The sequence below is a fragment of the Purpureocillium lilacinum genome (assembly GCF_023168085.1).
Source record: "Purpureocillium lilacinum CBS 284.36 DNA, scaffold_5, whole genome shotgun sequence".
Classification (NCBI taxonomy): domain Eukaryota; kingdom Fungi; phylum Ascomycota; class Sordariomycetes; order Hypocreales; family Ophiocordycipitaceae; genus Purpureocillium; species Purpureocillium lilacinum.
Window position 1 is genome coordinate 1,472,916 of NW_027072115.1, and position 12,300 is coordinate 1,485,215.

The following is a 12,300-nucleotide window of genomic DNA, read 5'->3' on the forward strand; positions in this document are numbered from 1 at the left end:
CCATGGACGCCAAGTCACACAGGGCCACTGGGCGGCTGGAGAGGCCGTATACGGCGTCTCTCTTGCGAGGCGCGGATTCACGGAAGCCGATTTGTCAGGAGGCAAGGCCGGTGACTACGAGCTGAACGAGGCTGCGCGCGGTGGCACCACACTGGGCTGGCACACACCCAGTCGTACTTGGGCGAAGTGCTGCCAGCCGCCCGAGGAGGTAGGCGCAGGTCAAAGCCGCTGGGTCCGGCCTGGCCGCCATGGCAGGCTCGGGATGGTACCATATCGGCCATGTTCAACCTGAGGTTTGGCAGCACAATGTCGGTTCGCCACGCCAGATGATGTGCTATCGAATACCGCGTAAGGTACCGGAGGTATGGGTACTCCGCAAGGTACTCGAAGCTTCCTGTTCGTCCTGCCTTGAGCTGCGCTGCCAGCCGTCCAGTCAGCCCAAGCCGCCTGTCGTCAGCGTCAGGGAGCGAGTGCCTTAGCGGGGCCAGCGGGCGGCCAGGTACGAGTACCGGCGCGGGCGCAAAAGGTACGCGTATCGAACAAGTACTGTACCTCCCGAGTCGTCCTCGAGGAGGCTCGGCAGGCGGGCGGGGGCGTGCAGGGGGGGAGCTTGGGTACATTCTTAGTGCTACCTGCCCGGTCGCCGCCCCCACTGGGGATAGGCGGTCCCTGGGGCAAAGGGGACACTTGTTCAATTGAACCAGCCGCTTGGCCTCGCCTGCCATGCGCCAGCCCAGGGAGACCATCCCGCGACTTGATCCCGTAGTACAAAACTTCCCCGTCCCAGCCCTCACATCTGCCGTCGTTCCTCTCTTCCCCATCCCCATCGTCCTCCTCGACAGCCTTCCACCAGCTGTGCAGGACCTCTCCATTCACTTCTCCCCTTCCTTGTTTGTTGCCTGATAATACCCGCCACAAGCGCCCACCATGCATCAGAAGCGCGTTGCCGCCGGCATCATCGCCGCCTTTGCCGCCGTTGCCACGGCCGAGTCGGACGTCGCCTCTCTGACCAAGGACACCTTCAAGGACTTTGTCAAGGCCAACGACCTTGTCCTGGCTGAGTGTATGTCTCCATGTCCTCTTGCTCACGCAGGCTGTTGTACCCCGACGGATCGCTAACACGCAGCTCCCAGTCTTCGCTCCGTGGTGCGGCCACTGCAAGGCCCTCGCCCCCGAGTACGAGGAGGCCGCCACCTCCCTCAAGGAGAAGAACATCAAGCTCGCCAAGGTCGACTGCACCGAGCAGGCCGACCTCTGCCAGGAGTTCGGTGTCGAGGGCTACCCCACGCTCAAGGTCTTCCGCGGCCTCGAGGACGTGAAGCCCTACAATGGCCAGCGCAAGGCTGATGCGTAAGTCGCCGCCATCTTGTTCTCAGCTACGTCCGTGCGCCGATCCCGCTGACAAGTTCGCAGCATCCACTCCTACATGGTCAAGCAGTCCCTGCCTGCCGTCTCTCTCCTGACCAAGGACACCCTTGAGGACTTCAAGACGGCCGACAAGGTCGTCCTCGTCGCCTACATTGCCGCCGACGACAAGGCCTCCAACGAGACCTTCTCCAAGGTCGCCGAGACCCTCCGTGACGACTACCTCTTCGGTGGCGTCAACGACGCCGCCGTGGCTGAGGCCGAGGGTGTTAAGTTCCCCTCCATCGTCCTCTACAAGTCCTTCGACGAGGGCAAGAACAAGTTCGAGTCCAAGTTCGAGGTCGAGGCCATCACCGAGTTCGCCAAGACCTCCGCCACTCCCCTGGTTGGCGAGGTCGGCCCCGAGACCTATGCCGGCTACATGTCGGCCGGTCTCCCCCTGGCCTACATCTTCGCCGAGACGCAGGAGGAGCGTGAACTCCTGAGCCGGGCCCTCAAGCCCATCGCCGAGCAGCACAAGGGCAAGATTAACTTCGCCACCATCGACGCCAAGCAGTTCGGCGCCCACGCCGCCAACCTGAACCTCAAGACCGACAAGTTCCCCTCGTTCGCCATTCAGGACACCGTCAAGAACCTGAAGTTCCCCTTCGACCAGGAGAAGGAGGTTGCCCACGACCACATCGCCGACTTCGTCAAGAGGTACGTCGAGGGCAAGATCGAGCCTAGCATCAAGTCCGAGCCCATCCCCGAGAAGCAGGATGGCCCCGTCACCGTCGTCGTCGCCAAGAACTATGACCAGATTGTCCTCGATGACAAGAAGGATGTCCTGATTGAGTTTTACGCTCCCTGGTGCGGCCACTGCAAGGCTCTGGCCCCCAAGTACGACCAGCTCGGCAGCCTGTACGCCGAGAGCGAGTTCAAGGACAAGGTCGTCATCGCCAAGGTCGACGCCACCGCCAACGATGTCCCCGACGAGATCGCTGGCTTCCCCACCATCAAGCTCTTCCCTGCCGGCGCCAAGGACGCCCCTGTCACTTACAGCGGTGCCCGCACCGTCGAGGACCTCATCGAGTTCATCAAGGAGAACGGCAAGCACAAGGCTGCCGTCTCCGTCAAGGAGGAGGGCACCGAGGAGGCTGCCCCCGCCGCCACGGAGAAGGAGACCAAGGAGGCCAAGGAGGAGAAGGAGGAGGAGCACGACGAGCTGTAAACGTGACCATGTACTCTTTGTGTGTAAAAGGGAGCGTCGAATGCCCCACGATCATGACTATTCCCGGACGCGGATTTGCGGGTTATCTGAATACTTGGGGATTTCCATAGGTTTGCACGGTAGTATGGAATCACTGAGCAATTGCGATATGTTGCGATGCAATGCCATCATGTGCCTGCCACTGTGCGCGCCCCGTGATCAAAAGTGGTTCGATTCGACTTTATTTACGGCGATGCAAAGGGAACCGCGGGACGGAATGCTCATACGCGGGTAATGTTACAGTCGCAAAACTCCAGCACGTATATCACGCATCCCTCCGTGGCTGGGTTCGCCGCTGCACGCGACGGCCAGCGGAGCTGCAGTCTGCGATGCCTCCCTCGACGCTCGAACTGCGCGCGAGCCACCCTCACTTCCTTGCTTGTGTCCGTTCCTCGAGGTTCTTGACGTAGTTGGTCAGGCGCGTGACCGAGGCTTGAAGGGTCTGGACGTCGGTCAGCATATGCTATCCGGGTTTGCCGGGTCGCAGAACGATTGGCAGCGACATCTGCAGAGCGTGTGTGTAGACGTCGCATGCATCTGATTGACGTACGTAGATGTCCTCGGTCAGGAGGTCGTTGGAGGTCTTGTACTCGTTCAGGACATAGCTGTAGACGGCGCCGCCCGACAGGACGCAGCCGAAGAGGAAGCCGAAGAGCCTAAGAGGAGGTGTCAGACGCGGTCCGCCCAGCACGGTCATTGAAGGACGAAGAAGAGCGCCGAGGCAGAGCCAGGAGCGCCCGGGACTCGAGACTCACCCTCCCCGGAAGGCACCCATGGGTTTCCGCGCGGGCAGCGGCGCGGCGGCGTCGGCCATGCGGCGAGCTGATGTGGAAAAGGGACGGGCGAACATGGCGCGGCCGGGGCCACGGGCGAGTATTCTAGCGGCGCCGAGCATGGTGAAATGTGTTGGGCGTCGTTGCTTTGCGGTATGGGTTGCGAACGATGCGTGTTGCGGGCGGCAGAGATTGAGAGGGGAGCTGGAGCGAGGGCGTGGCGTGGCGAGGCGAAGCCAGGTGAGGTCGGAGCGGCGAGGTCGTCGGCTAGCAGTCGAGCTCTCGGATGCCGCGAGACCTGGGGGCGGCGGCGCAATTGCTGGGCTGGGGGGAGCCGAGCACCACCTGGCAACTAGGCGGCCGTGCCCCGGAATCTCTGGGCGAACTGGGCCTCCCTGATTGGGCCTGGTCGCTGGATGGAGCTGGAGCTTTCGGGTAATGGAGGCTTGCCCAGTGTGCTGTGGCGGATTTTTCCGGCGGGCTCCAGGTGCCGTTTGGCGGGTGTTTCAAGGGTTGGAGCTCCAGCGGTCCAGGGCCCCGCTCCCTAGGTACCTAGGTACCAACGCAGCAAGGGCTGTTGAAGCTGCACGTGCGCTACACGACACCTCCGTCACTGGAGACATCCAGGCCGTCCAGCCTGGAATCTGCGCATCCTCTCCCTGTCCACCACATAACGGCCCGGCATGAACAACTTTGGCGTCATCGAGCTCGCCGGCGCAAAGACGACGGCCGCGCCGGGATGGGCCTACGTGCCGGACGTGGGCCCGGCCGCCGCCGTCCAGCAGCCCGCGAACCGCAAGCGCGCGCGCAACGCCCCCGGCGGCAACCTCAGCATCGGGGACCTGTCGGCGCGGCAGGAGGCCAAGGCGCGCAAGGAGATTGAGGCGCTGGACCGGGACGGCGCGAGGGACGCGTCGATTCCGCTGCCGGTGAAGAGCGGAAGAGGTAACGTCGGACGCGCCGCCTCGCAGCAAGGCCACGGGCTAACGACAGGAAAACCAGCACAAGTCAAGTTCACGCCCAACGTGCGCCGAATCATGCAGTCGCAAAAGACGTTTGCGAACCACCTCGACGACTTCCTCGCCCTGCAGGCCCTCACGGAGGCAAACCCCAGTGCGCAAGCCGGCTCCGCGAGACCGGGCGCGACGTCCGCCTCCGGCAACGGCAAGCGGCCCTCGCAGGCCGGCAGGAGAGACGCCACATCCTCGAGGCAACAATCGGCGGCCGCAACGCCCAAAGACGCGGACACGCCCATGGCCGACGCCGGGCCGCCCTTGCTGCCGGTCCTCCCTCCACCGTACCGATCGCCCCCCGCCGCGCACCCAGGCGACGACGACCCGCTGCTCATGTCCCGCGTGCCGGACGTACCGTCGGACGAGGAGCTGCGGGCATTGCTGGCGCACCCGCCGCTGACATATCTCGAGGCGCTGGGCCGCCGTGACGGCACGTACCCGACGAGGACGTTTTGCGAGGTCTGCGGGTACTGGGGCAGGGTGCGGTGCATGAAGTGCGGGACAAGGGTATGCGCGCTGGACTGCCTTGAGACGCACCGCGAGGAATGCGTGACAAGGTACGGGCTCTGACGACGGGGAGGGAAGGGAGAGCGTGAGTCAAGGGGCGAGTGCGGATTGCATGTGAGGGCGTTGAAGCTGTTCTTATGATACCCATATAGTTTTACAAATGGAGGCAACGCCGTAATTGGCGGCCCATCAAGAGGGAATTGAGGCAATGGGCTGTCTCATTGGGAAATGAAACTGTAAGAAGAAGCGCGAAGGATGCTGGATACTGAATGCACCGACTTCGGACGTCGAGCGTCTTGGACGACTCAACAGTGACGCATAGGAAGGCTTCGCACAGCCCCGCGAGGCATGTCGGAGAGATTTTAATAAGCAACCACACCGGATTGACGCAATGTTGCTCCGTCAATACAGTCAGTCAGTACCGTGTCACGGGCCGATCGGTGACTCTCGTGATCCCACACCTCCCAGAGCCCAACTGCCGTGAACTTTGCGGGCGGTGGACAAGGCGCCCGAGGATCTGCCGTGGGCTGGCTGCCACCAAAGGCTGTGTGACTCGACTCAGGCACGGCCACAGCCGAAATTCTTCTTCTCTGGACCGTGAGTCAACCCCACCTGCGCCGGGCGCGCTTGCCCCCTTAAGGGTACCGCGCTGCCCCTCCAAGCCCGCCATACGAGTGCAGCATTCTGGTACCAACTGCGCCTGGGCATCGTGAGACCGCTCCGCAACATTTCTTCACCGCACCTGCCATCGCACACACGAATTGCGAGGAGCACAACCCGCCACCATGTCGTCTGATCAAGCCGCCGCGGCCCCAAAGGCGGCTGAGGCCCAGAGCCTCCCGTCGCGACCCGCCAAGCAGCCCAAGGAGAAGGCCCCCAAGGGCGGCAAGAGCGCGGGGCTCGAGGTTGGTGGCAGATCCCAGATCCCGAGGCGGTCGACTTCGCCGGCAGAGGGGCCATTGCGCTGACGCCGTGACAGCTCCCCACGCTCCCCGAGTTCATCCAGCACCGACTCGACCTCTTTGACAAGATCAAGGCCCGACAAGACGCCGAGATTGCTGGTGCGATTCGTCCTCCCCCCCGCCTGCCCGACCGACCCCGCGTCGTACGACGGCCACACCGAGACACCGTTTGACTGACAGCGCCCATACAGCCCAGCCCCGCGAGGAAATCACCATTTCCCTGCCCAATGGCAAGGAGGAGAAGGGCACGTCTTGGGAGACGACGCCCGCCGCCGTCGCCAAGGGCATCTCCAAGTCGCTGCTCGAGCGCACCGTCATCTCGAGGGTCGACGGCGAGCTCTGGGACCTCACGCGGCCCCTCGAGAAGAGCTGCAAGCTCGAGCTGATCGACTTTGAGGACATTGAGGGCAAGAAGGTCTTCTGGCACTCGTCTGCCCACATTCTGGGCGAGGCCTGCGAGCGCCGATTCGGCTGCTACCTCTGCAATGGCCCGCCCACGGAGGATCCCCCGGGTTTCTACTATGACATGGCCAACATGGAAGGGTAAGGCTGGCACCACACTATCGCCAGACTACCACAGTCGAATGTGTCCGCTAATATTTAGCCATTGTGCAGCGCCGCCGTCTCTGACGAGGACAAAAAGGCCCTCGAGACCCTGTCCTCCTCCATCATCAAGGAGAAGCAGCCTTTCGTCCGCCTCGAGATGACCAAAGACGAGCTCCTCGAGATGTTCCGATACAGCAAGTACAAGGAGTACTTCATCAACCAGCGCGTGCCCGACGGCACCAAGAGCACGGTGTACCGATGTGGTCCCCTCATCGACTTGTGCAGAGGGCCGCACGTGCCTCATACGGGCAACATCAAGGCCTTTTCCGTCCTGAGGGTATGAAGCCGTCTCGTCGCTCGATCTCACCTTGACTCCGCTGACAGCATTTAGAACTCCGCCGCGTACTGGCTTGGTGACAGCAAAAACGAGTCCGTTCAAAGAATTGCCGGCATCTCGTTCCCTGACAAGAAGCAGCTCGAAGAGTACAAGGTGTTCCTGGCCGAGGCTGCCAAGCGCAACCACCGCAAGATCGGCCAAGACCAGAAGCTCTTCTTCTGGGACGAAATGTCCCCCGGTTCCACGTTCTGGCTTCCCCACGGCACGAGAATCTTCAACTCCCTCATGGAGCTTGTCAAGGGCGAGTACCAGACCCGCGGCTTCGTCGAGGTCATGACGCCCAACATGTACAAGGCCGACCTGTGGAAGACGTCGGGCCATTGGGCCCACTACGAGGAGAACATGTTCACGTTTGAGGTCGAGAAGGAGAAGTTTGGCCTCAAGCCCATGAACTGCCCGGGCCACTGCAAGATTTTTGCCCACTCGGACGTCACGTACAAGGAGCTGCCCTGGAGGATGGCCGACTTTGGCGTGCTGCACCGAAACGAGTTTTCGGGTGCCCTGACGGGCCTCACGCGTGTGCGACGATTCCAGCAGGATGACGCTCACATCTTCTGCACGATCGACCAGGTAGGCGCTCGTTCGGAAGCCGAGAGATGCCAGACGCTGACAATTGGCAGATTCGTCAAGAGATTGAAGGTGCCTTTGACTTCCTGTACGCCGTCTACGGCCTGTTTGGGTTCCAGTTCAAGCTCAAGCTGTCCACGCGCCCCGAGAAGTTCATCGGCGAGATCTCGCTATGGGATCTGGCGGAGAAGAAGCTCGAGGAAGCTCTCATCTCCTTCACGGAGCGGATCGGCGCCAAGTGGGAGCTCAACCCTGGCGATGGTGCCTTTTACGGCCCCAAGATCGATATCACCGTCTACGACGCGCTGAGGCGAGACCACCAGTGCGGCACGATCCAGCTGGACTTTATGCAGCCTCAGCGGTTCAAGCTCCGATACGTCGCGGCCAAGGATGACAGCGGTGCTGCCACGAACAACGATGACCCGGAACTGCCGGTCGGCTACGCCCGTCCCGTCATGATCCACCGAGCGGTGCTGGGCAGCTTCGAGCGCATGATCGGTATCCTCACGGAGCACTTTGCCGGCAAGTGGCCCTTCTGGCTGAGCCCGCGCCAGGTGCTCGTCGTCCCCGTCATGCCCGCCGTCAACGGCTACGCGCAGGAGGTGCAGAAGCAGTTCCACGACAGCGGCTTGTTTGCCGACGTCGACTTGAGCAGCAACACGTTCCAGAAGAAGATCCGCACGGGCCAGCTGGAGCAGTACAACTTCATTTTCGGTAAGCATTTCCCCCCAGCGTTGGAAACTCCAATCTGCCAGTCTGTTAGTTTCAGGGAGGGTTGCGTACTAACACCGCCACACAGTTGTCGGTGCCCAAGAGGCCGAGTCGCGCACGGTCAACATCCGCAACCGCGACGACCAGAGCACGCAGAGCAAGGGCGAGCTGATCCCGGTGCAGGAGGCGCTGGAGCACCTGCTCAAGCTCAAGGCGGAGAGGAGACTCGAGAACAAGTACTAGACGCCCGGCACCCCGTCAGCCGGCCCGGGTGGCGAATGCGCGATGGCGATCTCAGCATGGCGTGGGGGGTAGCGGAACCATTGTAGAGATTGCAGTAGAGTAGACCACTTGAGAAGCAAATCCTGACGGTATCTTTTTGGTTTACACAATGACGACGGAGTGAGGTGGCGGCGGTGGTCGGAGTGATGGTGTAGGTGCAAGGGGACGGCGGGCAACAGTCGACGTGTCGAGTGAGAGTGACAGTGAGAGCGATAGAGAAGGGAGAGAGAGATAGAGAAGGCGAAGCTCCGCGGAGAAGCCCATTTCGAAAAAGAAGTAGGGAAAAAGAAAAGAAGAAACATTGCCGAGGTCTCACTCCCACTGGACAGACGTGATTTGAGATGTGGCACCTTGAGACACGGTTAGCTGCCCGCCCGCAGACAGACAGGCGGCGAGCGGGAACGGGTGCATGTCGTGCGTCGAGGCTCGAAAGCACAGGCAGAGGAGAGCCCACTTTTCTGGCGTGGGATGGAATGGGGGCACGAGAGACAAGGGACCGTGCTTCCATTCATACAACGCACGTTACATGGCCGGAGCAAATGGCATGGCCTGGAAGGGATCCTGCAAGGTTGCCAGGGTGGCCTGGAAGAGCCCATCTGGTGGTCCCTTGATGCAGCGAGGCGCTAAATTACTCCGCAGCCATTCTGACGTGGTGACCCTGAACTGACAGGCTCCGAGTACCACGCTGATGATGTTCGGGCATCGTGGCGGGCATGCGAGGACAAGCCTCGCGGGCTTGCTTTTTCGGTCCGAGGAAGTCTGCAGTTCCTGTTGCGGAAATACCTTTCTCTCAGCTCCAGATGGGCCGGATCATCACTGCGGAGGAAATGTCCCGTATGTATGGTCTGCCGGGCGGCTGCCCAGGACCCCGCGCCGAAAGAGCTGTGATCATCGGCAGCCAGGCGCGGCAACAAGAGGACCGCTCGGGCGAGGGGAGAGAATAAGAAGACTGATTGATGGGTGAGAGCTCGCCTCCAGCCCCATCGAGTCAAGACTCGTGGAGGCCGTTGACGCTACCAACGGCGGGCGGCAGGGCGGTAGTAGCCAAGGCCTGGGCCTCACCCCCGAGCGCAAGCTAGCTGCCCAAGACATGAGTCGGGTCGAGCAGAGTCACGCCGATTCGATTCAAGTCGGGGCCGCCCGGTGAACGAGACGACAGGGCGCGGAGGCGGACGGGGACGGGAGCCCGTGGCATTGGCAAAGATGTACAGGCACCCCGACTTGCAAGTTGCAACACGGACGTGGCCGTGTGTTTCTGACGTGCAGAAGGCAAGGACTCTTGTGAAGTGGGAAAGCACGGAGTGTACGGAGTATGCAGCAGTCCGAACTCCAGAGCTGACCAGCTCCAGCAGCATCGGAAGCTGTTGGTCTTGCACCTCGCATCGGGCGGTGCATCATCTCATTTCAGGGTCGCCGCCACGCGAGGCTACGGCGGCGACGCAAAGGGGTATCGCGGCGCTCTGGCATGCGTGCGAAACGGCCAAAGAGCTGAAGGCGACAGCGGGAGCCTGGGTGATTAATACCTCTTCATGCAGTCCTGGCGTGATATGTCACTTCTGCGGTGCGACGTGGGACGAGGCATGGCCTGGCCTGGCCTCGAGGCTTCCGCTGCGCTTCCTGCTCCCGTCCGGGTACAAAACGGCATCGGACAGGGGTAGTCGTGTTTCCGATGCGAACGGCAGGGGCTGAGCCTGGCGCAAGCCCGGAGGAGGCGCCAAGCAGAGGCACGATGACGCCCGTCTGAGAGGTCTGGCCGGGTCGTCCTGCGTACGGTACGTAGCCAGCGATGACGCCCTGTGTGCCGCCGCATCAGACGATCGGGCAATCTGCATGGCGCTGTCGCTCCCGCTTTCGGCCTGATGATGCAGTGAGGGAAGTCGACCCGAAACCGAGCAAGACAGCACAGCACGACGCGGCATCGAGAAGCTTGGATTCTTGGCGGGCAGGCGCCCTTTGTCGTGCTCGTCATGTCCGCCGCCCAAGAACCATGGATTGGGGACGAGGCCTGTCTCGGAACCTTGACAACTGGACGAGCGAGTCAGCCAGTCTTGCCAATGACCTTGTCCAGTGAAGCCAGCGAGTCCCGCCCGAGCTTCTCCCACGAGACAGCAGGCAAGGGTCCCCACGGGCCAGGAGTGCGGCAGTCAGGTCCAGAGGGGGGCGGGGCAATCAAAGGGCAGAGGCAACAGATCATCTGTCACAAAATACAGGGCCGACCGGTGAGGAACGAGGTGGTGGGCAGCTGGCGAGTGAGGGGCCGAGGGCGGCGACCGTCCGAGCTGACAGAGCAACCTGGTTTTGGCGGGCTATGGCGCAGGCGCCGTCTCGTGCCGTCTTGTTCGTTCCATCACTGTCGTCCTTGTCCGAGTTGAGGCGGTCACCACAGGCTCGTCCGATCATATGTCGCAAAGACCAGGGAGCAGTGCGGTACGTACTGAACACTGTACAGGCTGGACAGGAGCAGCAACCAGTGTATGTACGGTAGGTATGTAAGCGCGGCTGGGACGTGCAAAGGCTCGACACGGGTCGGGCTGCCGTGAGTGACTGGTAATATTGAGCAACTCAGCGCGCGACGAGCTGCGGGGCACCATTGACTCGCGTTGGATGTTATACCCATCACTGACTGGAGCACAAAGCGGCCGCCGCCCTCCTTTCACCAGCATGGCCACAGCGTTGACGAATATGGGGGTGACGGAGATGATGATGCCACACATCCAGCTCCCGCGTTCGAGTCCCGGGTCGCCAGCGGCTATTAGATGCCTACCTAGGCAGGTCGACGCCTCGTCTATTTGGCGCGTGGCACGGGGCCATGGTTCTGCGAGAAGCACTCTGTTGGCAGCATCGAGCCGCTGTCGAGTCGCCGCCCGCCGCTGCCAACAAGGTCCAACGGCCTGGGGAATGGAGATTGTCCGGAGCATCGAGAAGCGCATGCATGTGCGTCAGCGGTGCCGCACAAGCCGTTGTCTTCATGGGACGGGGTGCCCAGTGCCAACGTCCCACATCGCCCCCGTCCCGACTCCCCATGCTCATCCCCAGGCCCATCCCACCGCACATGCAACTCTCTGCATGCGCGCCAAGCCCAGCGGCCAGTCATGCCACGGGGCGGCGCCAGGGCCGTGGGATGCGTGGAGACGCCCAGGAGATGCATGCGGTACAGTACTGTACAACAGTATCGTGAATGAATGAATTAGTGATGAGTGAAGTGGGTGGGTGGATGGAGCCGTCGGCGGCTGCGGGTGAGATGACGAGTGGTTCGGAGCCTGCCATCGTGGCCGTCTCTTCGCCCAAGACGACAGTGGACGAGGCAGGCCGGGCCCGTCGTCGGATTCGATCATGGGCTTGCATTGCCCATTGATTCGTCGCGGAGGCGGATCGGCAGAATCGTCGGGCGTGTCGCGGGGTGGTCAGGCAGTCTTGGCAGCCATTGTACTGTGCAGTATTATCTGTCAAGTGTGGGCGAGGCGAGAGATGCAATGTGTTGCGCGGGAGGCGTGTCATTTGCCTCGGAGGAGCAGGAGGAGGCGTGCACCTTGCAGGCGGACAGGCGGGCAGGGTTGCTGCGGACATGTCGTTCCTGACTTGCCATCACGCCTCTCACCCAAGCCATGCCGTCCATCATGTCATCGCCAGCGTGCCTGCCCATGAGGCTTGCAGGGGAAGGAGGGTGGGATGGATCATACGGGGAGAGGAGGGCAGGGCAGGGGAGGAAGGGACGGAGGGAGGCAACCTTCCGTTCAGCGGCATCAGACGGATATCGACGCATTGTACTTCGTACTTCGTACCTTCCGCAGGAGCAAATGCAGCAGCACATCAGGAAGGAACCCTGGCACATTCCATGTCGACTTCCACATCCATTTCCTTATTATGTATCAAGGGCCCTCGCCTTCTCTAGAGTCCAGAGTGCAGGTGCCGCAGTCGGCGCTGTTGT

General features: G+C 61.9%; 4 protein-coding genes across 4 annotated transcripts; 3 read left to right on the forward strand and 1 right to left on the reverse strand.

Moving 5' to 3' along the window:
* Nucleotides 1–927: 927 nt before the first annotated feature.
* PLICBS_007034 (protein disulfide-isomerase precursor) lies at nucleotides 928–2,575 on the forward strand (the record flags this gene model as incomplete). The annotated part of the gene is made up of 3 exons (XM_018320427.2): nucleotides 928–1,063; nucleotides 1,134–1,350; nucleotides 1,414–2,575. 3 exons carry the CDS (start codon nucleotides 928–930, stop codon nucleotides 2,573–2,575), a joined length of 1,515 nt encoding a protein of 504 aa, XP_018180324.2.
* Nucleotides 2,576–2,981: 406 nt separating this feature from the next.
* PLICBS_007035 (uncharacterized protein) lies at nucleotides 2,982–3,509 on the reverse strand (the record flags this gene model as incomplete). The annotated part of the gene is made up of 3 exons (XM_018320428.1): nucleotides 2,982–3,056; nucleotides 3,165–3,270; nucleotides 3,370–3,509. The coding sequence occupies 3 exons, from the start codon at nucleotides 3,507–3,509 to the stop codon at nucleotides 2,982–2,984; spliced, it is 321 nt and encodes a 106-aa protein (XP_018180325.1).
* Nucleotides 3,510–4,070: 561 nt separating this feature from the next.
* Nucleotides 4,071–4,970, forward strand: PLICBS_007036 (uncharacterized protein; the record flags this gene model as incomplete). Its single annotated transcript, XM_018320429.1, has 2 exons — nucleotides 4,071–4,332; nucleotides 4,390–4,970. 2 exons carry the CDS (start codon nucleotides 4,071–4,073, stop codon nucleotides 4,968–4,970), a joined length of 843 nt encoding a protein of 280 aa, XP_018180326.1.
* Nucleotides 4,971–5,692: 722 nt separating this feature from the next.
* PLICBS_007037 (threonyl-tRNA synthetase) lies at nucleotides 5,693–8,333 on the forward strand (the record flags this gene model as incomplete). Its single annotated transcript, XM_018320430.2, has 7 exons — nucleotides 5,693–5,812; nucleotides 5,887–5,968; nucleotides 6,061–6,412; nucleotides 6,485–6,752; nucleotides 6,807–7,382; nucleotides 7,433–8,093; nucleotides 8,179–8,333. The coding sequence occupies 7 exons, from the start codon at nucleotides 5,693–5,695 to the stop codon at nucleotides 8,331–8,333; spliced, it is 2,214 nt and encodes a 737-aa protein (XP_018180327.2).
* Nucleotides 8,334–12,300: the final 3,967 nt, after the last annotated feature.